This window comes from Gymnogyps californianus, chromosome 2 (assembly GCF_018139145.2).
Source record: "Gymnogyps californianus isolate 813 chromosome 2, ASM1813914v2, whole genome shotgun sequence".
NCBI classification, from domain to species: domain Eukaryota; kingdom Metazoa; phylum Chordata; class Aves; order Accipitriformes; family Cathartidae; genus Gymnogyps; species Gymnogyps californianus.
Genome location: NC_059472.1, coordinates 9,258,553 through 9,281,116, shown reverse-complemented (window position 1 = coordinate 9,281,116; position 22,564 = coordinate 9,258,553). Strand labels below are relative to the sequence as shown.

Genomic DNA, 22,564 nt, shown 5'->3' with positions numbered 1-22,564 from the left:
CTTTCCCCTATCTGAAACATGAGAAAATTGCAGGCTGTAGAAGACAGACTGCGGAGCTCAAATATAAAAAAAATACTGCTCAGATCCAGCCTACAGTTTTTACAGGGAGATGCTTCAAATAACGTAACTCAAATACGATGCATGCTGATTGTCTGTTCTTGAATTGCTGCAAAAACCTGATCTTCTGTAAAGACATCCAGGGTGCATTAAAAGCTATGATTTTTCTCCTACTGTACTGACTACATAGGAGTGGTAAGACAGCATAAATATATATAAGAAATTATGTCCTTAGGAATTTTAATTTGAGAACTTGCATGATTTACTTACAGGACTTGCACAATCTCTCTCTCCCTGGTAATACGATCCAACTTTCTTGACTCAGTCTGGAACAAACATCTTCTGAATAGATAATATGTTCCTTTTTTGTTTCCTGATAGATTTATATGTTTTCATACTGATTGAATTTTATTGGTTTTAAAATTAATGGAAATAAGATTTACCAATGTAGGTTCCTTTTTGTACCTTCTGTATTGTACAAATATAGAAGATGCTTGTACTGGTAAAACTTCCATAAATTACTGGTGGGTGACTGCAAGCATTTACTATGACTGAGTGACATGTTTACATCTATAAAAGCTTTGTAAGTATATCCCAGGCAAGTGCTTGGGCTTTCATAAGAGTTTTGTCCTTTTTTAGGTTGAATAATTTTTATATTTGAAGTATGCTTGAAAATGTCTTAGGTACTCAGGAGTAAAATATTCTTTATTTAACAACAATAACAGCTTAAGAGCACCACTGCTAAGCAAGGAGAAAGTATAGACTAATGTGGACTGTAAAAAGTTAAAATTTCTGTAATGAAATGGAATTGTATGCTTTACTGAATGACAGTGCAACTCAAAATGGTGTTATCACAGTTAGCTTTCCTGTGGCCTAAATGTTCAGTCATCTGAATGCTAATCCTGGAGTATACTTCAGAAATGCTTTATGTTCAGTGGGTGAAATTGTTTTGTTACACACATGAGAAAATAAAAAGATTTTGCCCTTTCTGGACATTTTACTGTGCGTGCCATTTTGAGAGGTGTAACTTCTGGGTACTTTCTTCCCTGTTGCAAAGCTACATCATGATGTAGGAGAAATGTCCAGAGCAAGAGAGTCACTGACACTTTCTTAGCCTAAATTCATCATTTATTCTTACAAAGCAATTTCTTGGTACAATAACTCTTCCTTCTAGCAAAACAGTTACTAGAGTTGTATTACATTTTCATGTTGGAAGATCCTGTCAATCAAATAATTTTGTATTTTAGATAATATTAATATGCTAATATTAAATGCTAGATGAGTTAATATTCTGACAGCCACTCCCATAGTGTTTTGTGTTCTTTAAACGTTTTGCTTCCATTCTTTTACATGCTTTTATGGAAGTTTGCTGGCTGAATCCATTGTAGACTTGAACACTTGAATGTCTGGAAAATACTAAGATCATATTGATTTTTTTTTTTTTTTTGTAACCCCTGGACTTTATGCTTTATTAAATTGTAAGGACTAATTAGGTTCCTGTCTTCAAAAAACTTTAGAAAATCTATTTCTGTTTTGTAATTAACAATTTCATGAAACAAACCAGTAAGACATAAGACTGCTCGTCCATGTGGGTGGCGATGAAAGCTGCAATGCATAGTCGAAGGGCAGTCAAAAGAAACTTCAGGGCCTTGGGACAGTTGGTAAGGGAATCTGGAGCACAGGTTATTTTTTTCCTCTCTCCTTCCAGTTGTGGGCAGTGACATTGGAAGAAACAGACAGGCCCAGTCTGTTAATACATGGCTCCGTGGCTGATGTCACCACCACAATTTTGGGTTTTTCAATAATGGGATGGCCTACATGGCACCAGGGCTGCTGGCATCAGATGGGATTCACCTTTCTCAAAGGGGGAAGAGGATCTTTGCTCACGAGCTAGAGGGCTCCTTGACAGAGCTTTAAACTAGACTTGAAGGGGGAGGGGGATAATATCAGGCTTGCCCGTAACAAGCTGTGGGGTGACACACCAAGGTTAGAGGGATGGGGTGCTAGCGAGGGTCCTCAGCCTGTTGGTCTGAGACGTGCTGGCTACACTGCAGCACGCTTGAAGTCTTATGGAGATGAGCCCGGGGCTCCTGAGGTAATAGGAGCCAACAAGGGAACACTGGTGAAACACCTCAAAGGAATTAAGGGATGTTCCTCTAAGAAGGTGACACAGCTGACAGCCCAGCTGAAGTGTGTCTACACCAATGCACACAGCACGGGCAACAAACAGGAGGAGCTGGAAGCCACTGTGCTGCTAGACAGCTATGACCTAGTTGCCATTACTGAAACTTGGTGGGATGAATCCCATGACTGGAGTGTGGCTATCAATGGCTACGGGCTGTCCAGAAGGGACAGGTGAGGAAGGAGGGGCAGAGGGGTTGCCCTTTACATCAAGAAATGGAAAGATTGTGAAGACCTGTCTCTGAAGAATAGCCACGAGCTGGTTGAAAGCTTATGGGTAAGAATCAGAGACCGAGGCACCAAAGGGAACCTTGTGGTTGATGTCTACTATAGGCCACCTGATCAAGGGGAGCCTATTGATGAAGCCTTCTTACTCCAGCTACAGGAGGCATCACGCCTGCAGGCTCTCGTCCTGCTGGGGTACTGCAGCCACCCCAACATCTGCTGGAAAAGTAGCACGGCAAGCTGTAGGCAATCCAGGAGACTTCTGGAATGCATTGAGGATAACTTCTTAAGCCAGGTAATAGACAGCCCTACCAGAGGGGATGCGATTCTGGACCTGATGGTCACCAACACAAGTGAGCTAATCAGTGATGTCAAGATTGGAGGCAGCCTGGGCTGCACTGATCATGCACTGGTGGAGTTCACAGTCCTGAGGATATGGGTCAGGTGAAGAGTGAAGTCAGGACCCTGAATTTCAGGAAAGCAAACTTCCAGCTCTTCAAGGAATTAGTCAATAGGACCCCCTGGGAAACTGCCCTCTGGGACAAGGGAGCAGAACAGAGCTGGCAGATCTTTAAGGATGCTTTCCATAAAGCACAAGAGCTCTCCATCTCCAAGTGTAAGAAATCAGGCAAGGAAGGCAAGAGACCAGCATGGCTGAGTCAAGACCTGCTGGTCAAACTAAAGGGCAAGAAGGAAATGCACCGGCAGTGCAAGCAGGGACAGGTATCCTGGGAAGAGTGTAGGGACGCTGCCCGGTTGTGTAGGGATGGGGTCAGGAAGGACAAGGCGTGGCTGGAGCTGAACTTGGCAAGAGATGCAAAGCATAATAAGAAGGGCTTCTACAGGTATGTCAGCAAGAAAAGGAAGGTCAAAGAAAGTGTACCCATCTCAATGAGCAAGACTGGCAACCTAACAATGGACAAGGAGAAAGGTGAGGTACTCAACAACTTTTTTGCCTCAGTCTTCACTGGCAGCCTCTCTTTCCACACCTCTCAAGTGGATGGACTGCAAGGCAGGGACTGGGGGAGCAAAGTCCCTCCCACTGTAAGAGAAGATACCAGGTTCGAGATCACCTGAGGAACCTGAACATGCATAAGTCTATGGGACCTGATGAGGTGCATCCCAGAGTCCTGAGGGAATTGGCTGATGTAGTTGCCAAGCCACTCTCCATGATATTTGAAAAGCCATGGCAGTCAGATGAAGTCCCTGGTGACTGGAAAAAGGGAAACATTGCACCCATATTTAGAAAGGGTAGAAAGGAGGGTCCTGGGAATTAGCGACCTGTCAGCCTCACCTCTGTGCCTGGGAAGATCATGGAACAGATCCTCCTAGAAGCTATGCTAAGGCACATGGAGGACAGGGAGGTGATTTGAGACAGCCAGCATGGCTTCACCAAGGGCAAGTCCTGCCTGATCAACCTAGTGGCCTTCTATGATGGAATGACTACATCAGTGGACAAGGGAAGAGCTATGGATGTCGTCTATCTGGACTTCTGTAAGGCCTTTGGCACAGTCCCCCACAACATCCTTCTCTCTGAATTGGAGAGATTTGATGGGTGGACTGTTCGGTGGATGAGGAATTGGTTGAATGGTCGCATTCAGCGGGTAGTGGTCAACAGTTCAATGTCCAGATGGAGATCAGTGATGAGTGGTGTCCCTCAGGGGTCCGTATTGGGACCAGTACTGTTTAATATCTTCATCAATGACATAGACAGGGGGATTGAGTGCACCCTCAGCAAGTTTACAGATGACACCAAGCTGAGTGGTGCGGTTGACACACCTGAGGGACGGAATGCCATCCAAGGGACCTGGACAAGCTCAAGAAGTGGGCCCATGTGAACCTCATGAGGTTCAACAAGGCCAAGGGCAAGCTCCTGCACCTGGGTCAGGGCAATCCCAAGCACAATTACAGGCTGGGGGATGAAGGGATTGAGAGCAGCCCTGCAGAGAAGGACTTGGGGGTACTGGTGGATGAAAAGCTGGACATGAGCCGTCAGTGTGCGCTTGCAGCCCAGAAAGCCAACCATATCGTGGGCTGCATCAAAAGCAGCGTGGCCAGCAGGTCGAGGGAGGTGATTCTGCCCCTCTACTCCTCTCTGGTGAGACCCCACCTGGAGTCCTGTGTCCAGCTCTGGAGTCCTCAGCACAGGAAAGACATGGACCTGTTGGAGCGGGTCCAGAGGAGGGCCACAAAAATGGTCAGAGGGCTGGAACACCTCTCCTATGAGGACAGGCTGAGAGAGTCGAGGTTGTTCAGCGTGGAGAGAGAAGGCTCTGGGGAGACCTTATTGTCTCTGAAGGAGACCCTTTCAGTACTTAAAGGGGGCCTGTAAGAAAAATGGGGACAGACTTTTTAGCAGGACCTGTTGCGATAGGACAAGTGGTAATGGTTTTAAACTAAAAGAGGGTAGACTTAGACTAGATGTAAGGAAGACATTTTTTACAATGAGGGTGGTGAAACACTGGAACAGGTTGCCCAGAGAGGTGGTAGATGCCCCATCCCTGGAAACATTCAAGGTCAGGTTGGACGGGGCTCTGAGCAACCTGATCTAGTTGAAGATGTCCCTGCTTATTGCTGGGGGGTTGGACTAGATGACCTTTAAAGATCCCTTCCAACGTAAACTATTCTATGATTTAAAGCATTTTCCAGGGTCTATTGGGAAAGACATGATCTTTTTTGTAAGTCACTGTATTGAAAAAAAAGTATGGTTGCTGTTTGTGGATTGTCTTTCAAACTGGCAGTAGACTATACAGAATTGTTTTGTGACTGTATGTAATTTTCACCTGACTACAGGATATTCTCTACAGAAGGTCATGTAAAATAGGCTAGTATTATGCAATTTTGCTCTGTTTTCAGTAATGGCTGAGACTATACTTTTACAAACTGTATCACTTGCAGCTGCGCCTGTAGCTTTCAGTGGGTGCACTGGTAGTGCAGTTGAAAGGGATAAGCGTTCTAGATAAAACAGAAAAAAGACTAAAAAAAGAGTAGAAAAAGTGGTGGTGTTTTTCTGAAATGCAGAGCTCTCACTTTCTGCTTGAAAACTACCTCAAAACTTCCACAAATCGGTATGCTGTAGATTAAGCTAAAGTGCTTTGGGCTTGTCTAGATGTACGTGGGTAATGTGCTGATAAAAGCAGGTTCTACACCTCAGAAAGTATACAAGAAATGCCTCAGCCTGTGCTTAGCAATTAGTAAGAAGAATACTGGGATGGGAAAAAGCAGAGGGATCTTAATGGGACATCTCTGCTTCAGGGCAGAACCAGCACTATGTTAAACCTTTTCTGACAACCTTTCCTTTCCCTTTTTTCTTCCCTTTGTAGTCTGTTCTTAAAACTGTCAGTGATGGAGAATCCAAAAGGTCTTTAGGCAGTATGCTCGCTTTAGAAAGGAGGGGTTTTTTAATGTCTAACTTAGGTAGCCTTTACTTCAGTGTAAGCCCATTATTGCTTTTCCTATTACCACTGGACAAAGAAAACCATTTATTTCTTTTCTTTTTATAGCTGTCTTCTATACATTATAAGACTAATATCTTTTAGGCAGCTCTAGACTAGATAATTTAATGTCTTTCAGTCTTTTTTAACAGGTGTTTATCTAAAGCTTTGTTCATCCCTTGAACAACTGAAGGACTGTATGAGTTAATCACCATCTTCAGCTGTGGTGCTTCAGCTGGATGCAGTACTTCATCCAAGGGCTTCTTAGTGCCAATTAGATGGCAAAAATTTCTTCATAGGTGTCACGGGTAATACAGATGTATCACAATATATTGTTTTCTTTTTCATGCCAGTATAATGGCATTGACTTTTGTTGAATGTGCATTTTATTATAACCCTGAGTTTCTTTTCTGCATTCAGCTGTGTCTGGCTTGTATTTGTACAGCTGTCTTAAAATGGTACTTTGCATTTGTCATTCTTAAATTGCTTCCTTCATTTTTCAGGTCCTGTATCCAGTTTGTCAAGAACCAGGCATCAAGTGTGCCTACAGCTCTGGCCAGCTTAGTGTTCTTTGCAAATTTGATGAGCCCACTCTGTCATCTAAGTAGCATTTGAGTTTCACTAGAGACTGTATTCCAGACAGGCCCCTTCAGAAGTTCAGTCAATACATTGTTGTAGTTTGATGATTTACAAGTGTTTCTATATTTTTTTCCAAACCCTTTTGCATCTATCTTACGGGAAGTGTTTTTTTGACAGTGTTTTTCTAGCTTCCCTTTGAGAATTTAATGTATTTTTTTTGTCAACAGCATCACTGAAGTTAAGATATGACAGATTCTGCTTCATCTGGATTCACAAAATCTATTTTCTTGTCATAGGAATAATTTAGGCTGGGTTGATGTGATTTGTTCTTGACAAATCCATGTTGACTGTTACTTACCCCTTCGTTGCTTTGTAGAAGTTTGCAAATGGGAATTTTTTTTTTTCAGAATGTCTTTCTGTGAATGGAATTAAGGTTGACTGGGTTATAATTCCCTGACTCCTCCTTTTTTCCCTTTTGTGAAGATAGACAGAATTGACAGGATGCCTCTAAGTTTATTTCCCTTGAATTTTGATAAGTCAGAACGTTGCTAGTTAACCCGCCAGTGACAGTTTACCATTTGATTGCTTGGACAACTACCTGAAAGGAGGTTGTAGTGAGGTGGGGGTCGGTCTCTTCTCCTAAGTAACAAGCGATAGGATGAGGGGAAACGCCTCAAGTTGCGCCAGGGGAGGTTTAGATTGGATATTAGGAAAAATTTCTTCACTGAAGGCATTATCAAGCACTGGCACAGGCTGCCCAGGGAAGTGGTTGAATCACCATCCCTGGAGGTATTTAAAAGACGTGTAGATGTGGCGCTTAGGGACATGGTTCAGTGGTGGACATGGCAATGTTAGGTTAACGGTTGGACTCGATGATCTTAAAGATCTTTTCCAACCTAAATGATTCTATGATTCTATGAATTGATGACACTCACTGTTCAAGTGTTAGATGTTTCCATATTGCATAGTATGTTGTATTTCATGCAGTTGCACCCTTTCATAATGATCTAAATGAAGTTCCAGTGGAAAGGCTTTAAAAAGAAAACTCTCCAGTTTAACTTTTTCTTCTCTGAAGTTAAATATTTAAGTATTGTCAAATCTGGATTCTTTCCTAATGCAAAGTTTTATGTTACTTCTTAAATGAAGCTTAGTATTCATTATTCTCTTTTGGGAAATTGGTATCAAAAGCTTTTTTAACGTCTTTCATTTTCTAGTTTGTCAAATTTGCCAACATTGAGGAAGACACACCTTCATATCACAGACGCTATGACTTCTTTGTGTCTCGATTCAGTGCCATGTGTCATTCATGTGACCACGATCCAGAAATACAAACCGAGTAAGTGCCATTCTGTATGTATTACAGAAAACTGTCTTAACACGTTAATATAGTCTGTAGTACAGCTTCTATTATGATATTTAGTGGAATAGTTTATTCCATAGGAAGAAAATGAAAGTCTGACTTCTTAAATAGCACCGAATATTGCAAATCTTAGGTGGCTAGAACTCTTAGAATATTTAAGTGGAATTTTACCTGAATAATGCTTGCCAGATTGCACGGATTCTCTCCAGAAAGGCACTACTTATGACTGTAAATGTGTGTGAGTTGCATAACTCATTTGAGAAATTAATGGGGCTACTTATATGAATAGCAAAAGCATATTTTGAGTCTGCTATTTGAGAATTACTCATTAAAATTGAATTTTCTTAGATGTCTGCAGTATGATACTATGTGTGAAACTGAAATGCCTTCATGAATTAGTATTACAAATTTTTACATTATTATGTAAGCACCACATTTTTTTTTACTTCAGCTCCCCCTAGTGATGTGTTCTTTATATGAATTGCCAATCAGTATTTAACCCCTGAGCATTTTAGAAAACTTCAGGCTTTTAAGATTATATGGTTTGCATCTCTGTTGTACTCACCTTTTCCATTTCCATGAATTAAATTTTTCAGCCAGCTATGAAAAATCCATGTGCTGAACATTTATTCAACCCTTTGGGTGTACTGCTGGTACGTTAGCTGCAGTGCATAAGGATTTTTCTTAAAAGTTTGCGGTTTCAAAAATCTGTGAACTGTATTTTCAAAAAGAATGAATACTGTGTACATCACTAGAAAAAAACAAAACAAAACAAAGAATTTATCACTCCTTTAGTCTTCTGGGTCATTCCTCCTTATTTTTTGTAATTTGCTGCCATCTTATTTGTTGCTCTATTGCTGTACATAGGATTTTGCTGTAAACTTTGTCTCTAAAAGGGTTAGGATTAAATCTGCCTGCTTCTCCTGTACTTTTCCCCCTGCCCCACCCCCTTTCCCTTTAGGAAGATTATTCCAGTGAATGGTTTTACAGGATGACCCCATGAATTGTTTGGGGGAGAACTGAAGGGATGGTAAATTGTACTCAGGGACCAAAGGGCAAAGGGGATGGAAACTTCTTAAGCAGGTGTCATTAGTGAAGCCAGTGTATCATGCAACTACCTCCTAAGTTAGGCTTTTGTCAGATACGGTATGTTTGCCTGAAGCTGATGGTTGCAAATAGTATTCATAAATGTTTTAATGAGCTTTTTGAGATTTTGCCTTTTTAGGCTTAGTGAAACTAAACCAGAAATGTTAAACTGCTTATTTACCGTAAAACATTCCATAAGAGGTTAGGATATGAAGCTCAGCTCAGGATTTTTAGTACTACTTTCACCTTCATTGCCCCTTGCAAATGAGAAGTAATATTAGTAATGAACTAGAACATGGAATAAATTTAGAGACTAGTACATCCCTGATTCATCTATCAAGTATGATCTACCACTCATAAGGATACCCCAAAGTAAGATACCTCAAAGCTGTGATTGCTGTAGGAGTAAGAGAACTATGCTAATCTTTTGCTCTTCAAATTGTCAGCCTGCACAGTTATCTGTGCTTCAGTGCAATGTTGATGTACCCTTAGACAGTGAGGAATTTCATCCTCGTGACATAACACTGTACATGACCTTGATTTAAATATAATCTCCGCTTTAATACCTATCTGAGCCTTCTTTAGAGGAATGAAACCTTTCCTGTATGTGATGAAATTTGATGCTGCACCTTCCTCAGTACTTCAACCCTCATTTTTCAACCTCCTGTACAATACTAAGAACATGAAATTAGTGCTAGTGGCACTCCAGTACACAGAAATGTGGCCTTTTTTCCCCATGTGAATCAATTTTTTACTTGGGTTAACCAAATGTATAGCAATATGACTTTTTCCACATCATCCTAGACAGTTCAAAGGTATCTCTTTTGAAAGAGATCTTTATGAACAGCAGTTATTCTTGGAGTTGGCTTACCAGATTTGCTGTAGGTACTGAGGTAATTCAACAAAACAGATGAGCTGTGACTACAGATCACAATTCTAAATGCAGATATCCAAGTAGTTGATACTGTCGGTGGGGGCTAGGGAGTAATTCAGCTGATCCTAAACCAGACATCTGGAGTCACTGTTCACCTGCGTAGCTTGAGGTTCCACTGAACTGACTGGCTGGAATGGGAGCTTGAACATCATCTACACATGTAGTCAGGTAGTGTAGGCTTCTGAGTATGAAACTGAATCTCACCTGGCAAGTGAGATTTCCCTTTCAGCAGGGTAGGATAGTGCTAGTATTTAATGTTTCTAAAGCCACAGTATCAGCAAAACTCGATTACCTTAAGAACTAATAATTAAAAAGAAAGTTTCAGTGATGGAATTTTGGAAGCCCTATGTCTTAAATGTCAACCTTAGATCTTTAATATTGAAAACTTAATATTGGATACTGCACTGTAGTTGTAGTACAGAAATAGCAAGTACTTTTCTAGCTGTTTGTGCATCCCTCTTCTTCCATTTTTTGTAGGTAACCCTATTAAAACTGTCTTGAAAAGTCTAGAATGGTATCGGGTCCATATTGAATGCACATGGCTTTGTTCAGAAATAGCTGAAAAACAGGGGGCTACAGATTTAAGTATTTATAAATGGAACGCAAAACAAAAATATTAATTATAGAGTTCGGTTAGCTCTGTAGTTCATCTGGCAAATGTTTTAATGCAGCGAATTTGACTGAAGGAGGGCTAGTTATGTGTTGTCCATACTGAAATTAAGATTTAAAAAATGAGGGATGGATTTTAATAGAAGTAATTTCAAATTTTAGCGAAGCTTCTGCTTATTTCCCTTGACCACTGTATCACCCTTTCTTCTACTTGTTTTCAGTAAGTAAAATTCTATTCCTACCATTTATTATAATGGCTAATTTGCTATTGCCACTTCAAAAAAGAATATTTTGCCATTCATTTCATTGTACAGAGTCTCCTGAAAACTTTTTGTTCAACAAAACAGCTAACAGCTATTAGAACTTACTTTATTTTTTCCTTTTTATTGTTTTATTGTTGTTGTTGATCAGTTCTCAGTTAATTTAGTTCAAACGGTTTTAGGATAAAAGTGGTGGTTCCTTTTGTGCGTCAGGCTTAAGTTGACAGAATTATCTTTTGCTTTCCATCTTGTGAATCTTGCACAAATCTTTACAGATTTGTTATGATTAATCCACAGCCGTAATTGCAACTTTTAAGGACGTGATCACACGGCACTGGTAGCTATTGCTTCAGCTTTGCTGTGGTAACTTCACAATATTTTTCTTCAGCACTGGAATAGGTTGAGATTGCGCACAGTTTCAACTGATGGATAGTAAATTGCGTAGAGTTGGTGGATTTTTATCCATGTGACTTTCTTTTGGAAGTGATATACACAGTTTGAATATTCATTGATCAGTGTCAGCATTATCCTTACAGATCATCTTCTGTTCAGTTGTTTGTTTTGTCAGCTTCCTTATGAGCTATAAAGGCATTTAAAGGCAATGTGGGCAACCTTAACAAATTGGCCAAATTTCCAAGTTACTGCTTTTGAGAACCTAAGGGAATTCCACGCTACATAATTACTGCTGCCTAATAGGTGAACAGCCATACTGGGAGGTGCTGTGTTTCTCCTTTTCAGTAATTCCTTTTTTCCTTCCTTAGGATCCGAATTGCTGGAATCAGGGGCATTCAGGGAGTGGTTCGAAAAACAGTTAATGATGAACTTCGAGCAACTATATGGGAACCTCAGCACATGGACAAGATAGTACCATCATTGCTGTTTAATATGCAGAAAATAGAAGATATTGACAGGTATTTTTATTCCTGGTCACTGGCATGTTTTTTAAGCAATCTTTAGGCTAAGTTTTTATGATAGATACCTTTTCTTTTTAGTGGAAATAACTACTGATGTTTACTAGCTGAGTCCCCTTGAAACTGATAGCACAGCTCTGCTTAACTGTTCTTACTGTTTCTTGTCTTAAAGTCTTTTCAACCGCCTTCGTTTCACTTGTTCTAGATTCTGTTGGCCTAAAAATTGCTCCAGAAATTGTATAACCGTGTTTAGACTTCTTAAAAATTGTAAACTCTGTATTTTGTAATGTCAGATACAGAGATTAGTAAGCACAGACTTTTAGGTGACTCAAATGATTTTGCTAGTTGTATTTGTTTAAAATGGAGTGTTTAATTTCCTTTTAGTCATTAGTAACAACTGTCTGTCCTGTCTACAATAGTACTTGAAGTGAGGATTTTAAATTTATTTATATGTAGACACCCTTCTCTTTTTTTTGCTTTCAATGACTCCTAGCCATATGACCTGCCAGGCATGCCTTCAAAAAAGATCTCTGTGATAATTGATGTTGAGGATATGCCAGTCACCCTGCAATTGAAAAGTCTTTTTTTTTGGTCCATGTCTGTATTTGTGGCTAAATACTATGTAGGTGTAAAAAGTGTTTATTGCTAGCACCGGGACATTTCCATAAAACCAACTTCAGCTGTGCAAACAATCTTAAATGTCTGTTTCGTGTCCAACCCTAGATGTTTCAAAACTTGCTTGGTAAGTAGGCTCAGCAGCCTTCCTATAACAACATGCTTTTTGTGCTTTCACGTGATGCTCAGCTTGCTAAATCTGTCAGGTTATTTGGGGGGTTTGTTGGGTTTTGGTGGTGTGTTTTTTCCATTCCTCAGCCTTATTTTTCTTCTCTTATTTCTAACTGCCAGTACCTGTTTCTTCTCTAAAGCAAATTTTCAGACTAAATGACTAAAATGGATAGTTGTCTATCTGTCCATGCTTTATCTATTTACTGCATGTAACTGAGGGCCCACACGGTATGTACAGAAACATCTGCTTGGATTTTACATCTGAAGAGTGATCTGAATAAGAGACAAAGGTTTCTGAAACTACTGTTTGAACAAGGACAGCCTAGTTAGCCTTTGCTTGCTCTTACAGGGCTTCTAGATGCAGGTGGGCCCTTTTCTTTGTTACTCTTTACAGTGCCCTCAAGTGTACGCTTTCCTTTATATAGCAAAACTAAATTAACTACTGATGGAAAAACTTGACTGAAATAGGACTTGGATCAACCACTTAAAGCAGATCAGTTTATATGTACTGCAGGATTAATTTTTATAATTTGTTGAGCAATGCAATAGTGGTGGTAGAAAAAGAAATCTGTCAAAAAGCAACTGTTAATTAAATATCTGAACTGGCTGCTTGAAAATTTTTCTATAATGCACATTCAACAGACAAAAAGACTAATGATTTTCCAAGTGGCAAGAAGGGGCCTTGTATGATGTACATATGACAGAAAAGCTGAAAACAATATTTGTAAATTTTTGGTCTGCTGGCCTTAAATGATGTTACAGAGAATTTCTCATCTTGTTTTATATGCGACTTCATATTTGTGGAGCACAAACAGAGGCATCTTGAAGAGTAGGAGTAAGAAGCATATTGTTGTGGCAGATGGAATCAAAGCATTATTTGAGAAAGAGCAGAAATTCCAGAAAATACCCCCAACTTAAGTCCATAGAAAATAACCATTTTTGGTTAAAGCTGAAGTACACGTAGGTAAGGCGTACCTTAAAGATCAGTGTCATTTTTACTGGACACTTTAACCTTAATAGCTTAAATCAAGATTCTTCTGAGTACATCAGATGAGACACTTTTTGGAGTTAAGAATTTAATATTTAAACACTGTTTTAAAAAGATAATTGTATTTGTGGATGTTGTTATTTGTCCATATATCTGAATGCACATTCTAGTTACATGACTATCAGAAAAATTTGCAAGCGTAACGTATTCTAAAAATCAGATTGGTTTTTTTCTTTGTTGTACTTCACTACGATTCTGTATTACAAAATAATTGCCATGCATACTTCAGTATAGTATAAGGCATTGCCTGAAAGACTCTGCCTCCCTCCTTCAAGTTTACTAGAAGAAAATTCAGAAGTCAGTCATGTATGTCAATTTATGTGCATCTCTAACATGGGGAAGGGATGTATGAAATTGGAAATTCACTTAGTTTCTAACATTCTTCATGATAACTGCAAAGCTAAACGTGCCAGCCTTATTTAAGGCAGAAGGACACTCTAGCACTTGTTGTACACTTGACTTCAAATCCTTCTAATATATCTATAATGTTCATATAAATTCTGTTTTAGAGGTAGATTAGAATGTGTTTCTTTCTCAGGGTGAGTGAATCATAGTCAAACATTCCTGTAGCTACTCCGCTCAAAAGTGGTGGTTAAGTCTTACTTCACGTGTCCCATCATATTTTTTGGCCAGTCCTGGTTTTGTGGCATTAAAGAAGTCTCATGCATGAGATGCTGAGTTGCTCTGAGCCAGTTTAAGCCTGTGATTAAATGTTTGCTATGGATACTGCTGTACTTCAACACGTCCCTCCTTCCAGTTCCTTGTTGCCACCTTTTCTGATAGAGATTACCCACAAGAAAGCTGGTAGAACAGTTAAAGGGAGTAGTTCTTGCCCATTTCATTGCAAAATGCATTTCATGTTTCCCTCCTCTGGACTTGTGGTAGTACAGAAAGTCTGGATTCAGAGGAATAGTAGTAATTTTTTTTTTTTTAAGTGTTGCCATTGGATTTGTCAGGGGTTTTCTGATCTTTGTTTAAAAACCAAGTCAGTGAAACAAAATGGGTATGAGTTGCTCATTTGAATTTAGAAACTTGAGAGGCTGTACAAAGCTTTCTTTTAAAACTAAAAAGTTAAAAGAGTAGTTTTATATTCATTGTCTTTCATCTGATAATGCTAAGGAACACTTAGTGAGAAATACTTAGAGGTAGGTGCTGTTAAAGTTCAAAATAAAAATGATTCCTATAGACAATGGGAGATAATTTTGAACATTCTGATGCAGTCTAACGTTTTAGACTAGGAAGACTGGATTGCAGTTTCTTCCTTTAACCTATTCTAAAATAAGACTCCAAGCAATGCTGAGAAGTCACCTTCTGTAGGATTGCATATACAAACACTTAAAAGATAACTTATTTTTACTGCATTTTAACTAGAATTCTTCCAGATAGACTAGCTCTGTGTGTTCTACAGCCTGCTTTCTTTCCCCGCCCCCCCCGCACTTGTAATGCTGCTCTGTTCTAGGGAATCTGCATCAAAACAGCAATGGGAGTGACAGACCTGCACTGTCGTTTGTACCTTCTCTGCGCTGAGACAGATGCCCATCTGTCCAGATCAGAGTCTAGGCAGTACAGGAAAAAAACTCATGGTGGATTATACACAAATTGTTGTGCCTTTTAAAATTCTAATCATTGTGCATTTGTAAAACTGTTTCTCTTTACTTATCTAACAGGGTGCCTGGGGCTTTTTTATTATTAAAATTTGACAAGCTAGCAATGTTATGGTAACTTCTGAAACACTGATGTTACCAGAGGCAACAGGATTTTTATATTGCAACTTTTAGATTGCAGTAGTCTTGAAACACTAGATCTTTTGCTATCAGAAGATACTACAACTATGGTGTTACCGTGCTGATTTGACTTGTGGCATTTCAGTATTTGACTTTTTATAATGCTCTAAAGCTATGGTTTTATGATGCTGAAGAGTGAACATTAACTAAAGCTGATGCTCTTAGTGAACACTTTTAAACATATTTAATGTACAAGCTTGCACCGCAGAACTGAAAGTATGATTGAGGTTTTAGTGTACTGATTTCTGCAGTTTAAAATAAATCTCCTAATGCATAGTTGCATAATGTTAATGTAGGTGAATGAATCCTCACTTAAGTTTCTATAATGTGTTTTGTGCAAAAAAATACTTGCCACCTATAGGTACAGTACTTCTCAGTAAGTAATATTGCACCTTAGGTGGAACTGTTTTCTTTCTTTCTTCCTCAGTCTCCCACCTCTCAATGGCTCAATTTAAATGAAATATTAGTAACAGTTTCATGGTATGATGTGTGAAGCACTTAAATTCAGAAATACCTTTCAAGTGCCTTTACTTTGCTCTAGTAATTCAGGTCTCTGTATGCTGAAAAGGAGGTGACTTTGGGCAAAGGAAAAAAACAAAAACAAAAAAACACAACCCCAAAAATGAACCAAAAAACATTACTGAGGCCTGCATCAAAAATGAGAACTGGGAAACTGGAAACTCTTGTAGAAAGGCTCTACCTTTCACTGTTTACAGTGCAGCTGCTGATTTTAGTTATTCCTAGGTGAGGACAGGCTATTCCCTTCAAAGCTCAGTGGTAGAATTCAGGCCTCAGTAGGTTTTAGTTTGTCCAAAACAGTGTGTGGTTTCTGTAGATTTGCTTCTTCTTGTGTCTGGGTTCTGTCGTTAATTCAGTACTCTTACTCTCTTTTTGTACCATGTTGATTTTAAATAGTCAGCGTAATTCCCAGTCACCAAGAGAGAAGAAAAAACTGAAAACGACAGTATTTGAACTTTAGAAAAGTTTGGTCATTAGTATAAAACATTAAAGCCTTGCTTTGCACTGCAAGATTTATTAAGTCATAAGTTAAAATTTCCATATGAAAACAAGTTGATATTTAAATGCTGATTTTAATTCCTTCTTAATTTAAAAGAATTTTTATTTTCGATTAAGTCATTCATTGACATATTTTAGCACCTGAAGAAATAGTAGCTGTGGTAGTAATAAATTCTCCTCCCACCCATTGCTTTTTTCCCTCTCAATCCCATTGTGTCATCATTTTTTATTGTTCTTTACCATCAGTAGTACATTTCTATGATTGAAATAACTGTAATCTTCTTGCAAAAGGACAAATTTCTCAGCAAAACTTATGCAGTTTAACACTCTTCATGGTGTATTTATCTGATGCAAAGTTTGACGGTCTGTTTTTTCGTTGTTATTTTCTGACTGAAGAAAACAGTTGCTGCGTTTCTTTTTCAGAGTAATACTTTTAGGGAAAGAAGAATCCTCCTTCAACAAGGACCACCTTTATAAATATAGTATGGGGAGATTAACATCAGTATCTACATCTTAAAAATATATTTCCAAATGTGAAAGGTGTTTGGGCTGGTTTTTTTTTTTTTTTCCCCTCCAGGTTGTTATTAACATACTATGTGATAAATATGGGAGTCCAGTTCCCAATAGTATCACAGAGGTGAATACTACTATATGGCAAAAAACAACTTGACAAAGTGTTACATTTTAATAAAGTTAAAAATTAGAGGTTTGTATGTACTGATGCAGACATTATAATAGATATTATGCTTATCTTTTCATTCCTTGTAGTGGGTTAGCCCTGGCTAAAAGCCAAACTCCCACCCAGCCGTTCTTTCACTACCTTCCCCCCGCCAGCAGGATGGGGGAGAAAATAGGATGAAGAAGCTCATGGGTCGAGTTGAAGACAGGGAGATCACTCACCAGTTACTGTCACAGGCAAAACAGGCTTGACTTGGGGAAAAATAATTTAATTTCTTGCCAATCAAAATAGATTTGGGTAATGAGAAACATAGACAAAAACTAAAACACCTCCCCCCCCAACCCCGACTTTTCCCCATGCCCAGCTTCACCCCTTCACTCCCGACTCCTCTCCCGCCGAGGGGCGCAGGGGGTGGGGATGGGGGTTGCGCTCCGTCCATCCCAGCCCCTCTCGGCCGCTCCTCCCTCCTCACACGTCTCCCTGCTCCAGCGCGGGCCCTGCCCCGGGCTGCAGTCCTTCAGGGACAACCTGCTCCCGCCTGGGCTCTCCACGGCCGCAGCTCCTGCAGGAAAGATCCCCCTGCTGCGGCGTGGGGCCCTCCCCGGGCTGCAGGGTGGGTCTCTGCTCCAGCGGGCTCTCTCCAGGGCTGCAGGGGATCCCTGCTCCGGGCCTGCAGCGCCTGCAGCACCTCCTGCCCTCCTCCTCCTCCTCCTCCTCCTCCTCCGCCCTCGGGCTCCCTCTGCTGCTGCTCCCTCCTTGCCTTCCTCCTCCTCTGCCTGTGCCGCCTTTGGCCCTTGCTGAAACCTGGTTTCCCCCAGGCGCCCTCAGCTTGGCTGAGGGGCTGGGCTGTGTCCTGCGGTGGGGCTCTTCGAGCTGGCTGGGACCGGCTGGAACTGTCTGTGTCTGGCATGGGACAGCCCCGGCCTCTCACAGAGGCTGCTCTGCAGCCCCTGCTGCCAGCACCTGGGCATGGACATCGCGTACAGTCCTCTCCATAGTAATGTTGGGAGACAGACAGTTAGAACGTGATTAACTTGTACACTATCTAGTTAGAGGTAACTATGTGGGTGATAATGTTCTAATTAGTTCAGTCAGACTTTTTTCCAACTCACAAGCCATCTGTTTCTGCAGAAGTATTGGAGTTTTATTTAACACTCACCCACACAGTGTGGATTCAGTAGTGGGCAGGTGAATGAGATCATTAGTCTGAACAAAATGACTAAGATTCTGCCTAACTTTTTGCATGGTTTCATAGCCTTCATTCATTGTTAGCAGTCGGTAATAGTTTGTCAAAATACACTGGGTAACAAGTTAAATCAGTATTAACAGCCATTGTTTTTGCCATATAAATATTTACTAATACAGTGGTCAGTACTGAGCAAACAGATGATGATCTATAGTCCTGCTATAAGAGAGTAAAATGTTTTATTCAGAATTCAGGTTTGATGCATATTTGAGATACAATTCTTGCCTAGATCTAGAGCGTGACTCATGAGCGTTTTAGAACCAAGGGTGGGTGCAGTAGGGAAGACAAATATTAATCAGCAGTAAAATCAATGTATTTTTGTCTTATTTCAGCAGAATAGGCCCTCCATCCTCTCCTACAGGAGGAGAGAAAGAGGAAAATCCTGCTCTGCTGGCCGAGAATTGTTTCAGGGAACTACTAGGACGAGCAACCTATGGAAATATGAATAATGCTGTCAGACCAGTTTTCGCGTAAGTTGAAAAATCATGGAAGGTCTTAAGAGATTTTTTTTTTTTTATTTCATCCTCCAATTATGTTGCGTTAAATTCCTTCCTTCTTCAACCCAAAGGATTCCATTCATGTCTCTTCAAAAAATTGCCCCTCTTTTATTCTCACCTCTTCTTTGCCTATCTGTTAACTTGAAGATATTTATGGAGAAGCGTGTCCCATTTTACTGATTTTAGAAGTGTAATATAATGATTTGGATGCGTTGTGGCCTCAGCTGGCCTTTCTTTCGAATGTGAAACTTTATTCAAGATATTAATGTCCCATAGATGACAGTTGCAATCAGTGGAGAGACAAGCCAAGTAAAATACAAGTAGCACAAAGGAATACGGTGCCCAGATTAATACATAAAGTTAAGATTTCTACTTTCTTGAAGTTTTCTTCTAAGACCTGTTTTGATATTCTGTGAGGAATATTTTTAACAGCTCATTTAGTAGTGAATGGCAGATGTGCATACAGTATGTACGTTATGCACAGATGCACACAGTACAAATTATAGCTGATGTATTAACTATCAAATCCAGCGTTTTTCAGTTCTGTGCATTGCCCCAGTTGCTTCCTTAAAAAATATGATGTGAAAAAGCTACAAGCATTGAGATGCTTCTTTTCATCTCTGCTAGTGTCTACAAAGTAGGCTTGTTCTCAGGAGAAATCTTCGCAGGAAGCTCTAGACTCAGTAGTACTACTTTCAGACCCTGGCTTTTCCTGGTGGTGGTGAGAGCTGCGTGCTCCTTGTTGTAGATTTTCAAGATACCCACCTGTTATGGGAATATCTTCTCTTAGATGACCTAGTTCTTCCCACAAAGACTAAGTATTCCATTCATACACTGAAAGACTTTCAAGCTACCGAAAGCCGTTTTCAAGTTACTACTGTTAAGTAAGAACAGAAATGCAAAAAGAAGATAGGGTAGGTGTCAAGGGCAGAAAACTTTTGTAGCCCCTTGTTTTTCACCCAAAAGCATTAAATGCAAAGAACTGTGCTATTATCTTACTTTCCATGTGTACCTATTATACCAATCTGATAGAAGTTTAATTGTTGCAAAGTTGAGTGTTTTATTAAATAATTTTCATGCTTTCCTACATTTAAAACTTGCATTCCTCCAAAATACCTGCCACTAGAGTGAACGTTTAGGTACTAAACAGTCTGTATGGACTATTTGGAACTATATTGCAGCTGCTTTCTTACCACTTCTAAGTTCCTTTTATGGGCTTATCTCAAAACTTTATCAGCATGTGCAGTTCGGTCTTTTGAATCATTTCAGTATCAGGGAAGTTTCCCACAGATAATTCCTGATTCCCTAGACTAGAGTTAGTGCTTGGCTTGGGATTTGAGAAGGTGTCATATCTGCATTTCCTGTGGCAGATCCAAAGCTTTATGTATTCAAAGTGTTATTTCAAGCTTAATTTCTTTTCTTACTCACTATGTTCCTAAGGAACCGCTTGAGTCTTTGTGCACCTTTATGTGCCACATGCTGCATTTGTGCGCTGAAACCAGTAGATAATGACCAGTTACTCAGAATATATTATCTCTTCTATGAATAGAGAGTCTTTGTGGTCACCATTTTTATGTTCCATTTTGAGGAAGAATTGCCAAATAAATTTATCTTTTTATAAATGACTGCTGTAAAGGTTTAGTATTTTTGAAGAACAGGAGATGCAGAAAATGCAATTTCCAAGCTGTTTTTCCTAAACAAAAAGGGAGTGCTCTATCTAATCAGCTTCACTTTGTGAATGAGCAGAACTGGTAGAATGAAAGTTTAAGATAGTGAGACCATTGCACTTTATCTGATTGAAAAACTTGACTTAGTTTATGTATAGTTGATTCGAAACAGTTTCCTAACTGTTTTCAGCAATTTCACAGCTTTTAAGAAAGCTCTGGAAATAAAAATAAGGCCACTTATTACAGTGCTAACACTGAAGATGCAGGTTCAGTTCCCCACTTGAAGGCTTGCTTCATGTGACATTGGAATATCAGTCAACATGCTATCACTTCCTTGCAAAACTGAGAGAATAGTGCTTCTTACATCACGAGGCTGAGTACATTCAACGATTGAGGGATTTAAATATAATGAAGATAGTTGAAATCTGAAGTCAGTCTCCTGGTATGGGTTTGAATTGACCTTAATTCTCCTTGCCTTTGGCAGAAAATCTCCATGGTTATTAGTGTCTACATGTAGTGGCTAGAAACTCTCAAATTCTCATTTTTAATGAAATCTGACAGATCGGTCTGGCAAACTGCTTAATGAAAGTCAAAAATTTTATATTAATATGGTATGAAAAAATTTTGTATTTTGTGTCAACAGTCACAAGCTATTTAGACTTACTTAGCATGGATTTGCAATGGTGAATAGATTAGGCAGATCCAGAGGAATACAGAAATCTAGTGAATATGAACAACTTCCGAAGTATAACAAGTTACACCCTATTCATCTCACTGTATTTCCATTCTTGTGAATTATCACATCATCTGTGCAAGGGTTTTGAATATCAAAAGGCTGATGTTTAATATTCTTTCAGCAAACATGATGCATGAGAAGATTATTTTATATATTCCCATACATGCCTCAGTTCTGCTTTCTAATCATCAGTATCAATTTATCATTTTGTACTGTAAGGAGTGCTTGCATGTGTGACAATGTGAGTGAATTCAGGGACCGTTAGTGGCTCTCGCTCCATAAAGTAGTAATTTGCACCGTTGGTTCTGCTGTTCCTTTTAATTTGAGAAACCTAATTGTGCACATTTGCTACATATATGCAGCAGATCTTAATGGAAGGCAGAGTGTAGCATTTGTTAATCTAGCAATAAAACGTTTTGCAATCTTACTTAGATATTCTTTATTAAAAGAAATGTAATTGGAAAAAAAGTAGGCAAGATGTGACTTGATTTCAACTAAACTAAATGCACCGTGCTGAAAATACCATTTACCTTCTTTTACCAAAAAAACCCTACATTGAATACACTGCCTGCATTATGACAAGTAAAAGATATCACCTACGGTAATCTAATACTAATTTTCTTAGGAGGAAAATTCCAGTATACAAAGTATTCCACCCATTGAGCTATTACACAAAACATTAACCTAGGCTGTCATCTTCCCCCTGCTACTTTCCCATCAGTTCAGCTACCTGAAGCAGCTAATACTTCGCCGTTCTGGAAAAAGAAAACTGTATGTCTTGTTTTGAGAGGAAACGTTTTTTAAAAAAACTTGATATAAGATGTAGTTGACCATAATCTGCCTGAATGGATCTTTGGCGCAGATAAAGAGGAACTGTCAAGGGTAACAGAGAACACATGCTACCCTGAAAGATTAAAGGATCAGTTCCAATCAGGAGAATATAGTGGAGAGTATGATTTTGTATTTGATGGACTGTACTGGAATGATATTAGGGAGAAAGAAGACATGAATAAATATATTATCAGCCGCTAAGCCTTGAAGGATTTAAAGAGGTAATTTTGTTTGTCTTTCTGCCCCAAGGCAGGATTAAATATACCTGTGTGTTTGGAATGTGCACAAGAAAGGTGGCTATCCCCAACAGGTAGTCCAGTTTCATATTTAGTAATGCAAATATACTGTTATCTTGGCAGACAAACACCTTTAAAATTCCTGAAATTCTTTCCTGTAGGGATTTCTATTAAAGGTATGTAATGTGTCAAAATGGCAGTACGTTTTTTTAAGCTCTGCAATGGACTGCAAGATAATTTAGGGCACAGGAGAGGGTAGCTTTATGCCAACTGGTTTAGTCAACCTTGAAGGAGACCTGTGTATTCAGCTAGGTCACTAGGCTGGTAGCAGCTGGCCAGTGAGTTGAGACCTCCAGATTCTAGCAAAGTAAGTTAAAGCATCCAGTCAGTTCTGCTGTGTT

The 22,564-nt window shown here is 39.5% G+C and overlaps 1 protein-coding gene across 6 annotated transcripts in view; it reads left to right on the top strand.

The window, feature by feature from the left end:
• The window catches only part of EFR3A (EFR3 homolog A), an 89,291-nt gene that overhangs the window by 28,178 nt on the left and 38,549 nt on the right, over positions 1-22,564 (top strand). For 5 of the 6 annotated variants that reach the window (XM_050891594.1, XM_050891595.1, XM_050891598.1 and 2 more), the window contains 3 exons: positions 7,691-7,812; positions 11,487-11,636; positions 18,529-18,666. In XM_050891594.1, the coding sequence (XP_050747551.1) occupies positions 7,691-7,812; positions 11,487-11,636; positions 18,529-18,666 (410 nt within the window). The remainder of the gene's footprint in view (positions 1-7,690; positions 7,813-11,486; positions 11,637-18,528; positions 18,667-22,564) is intronic. The other variant, XM_050891596.1, reaches the window with a different exon arrangement.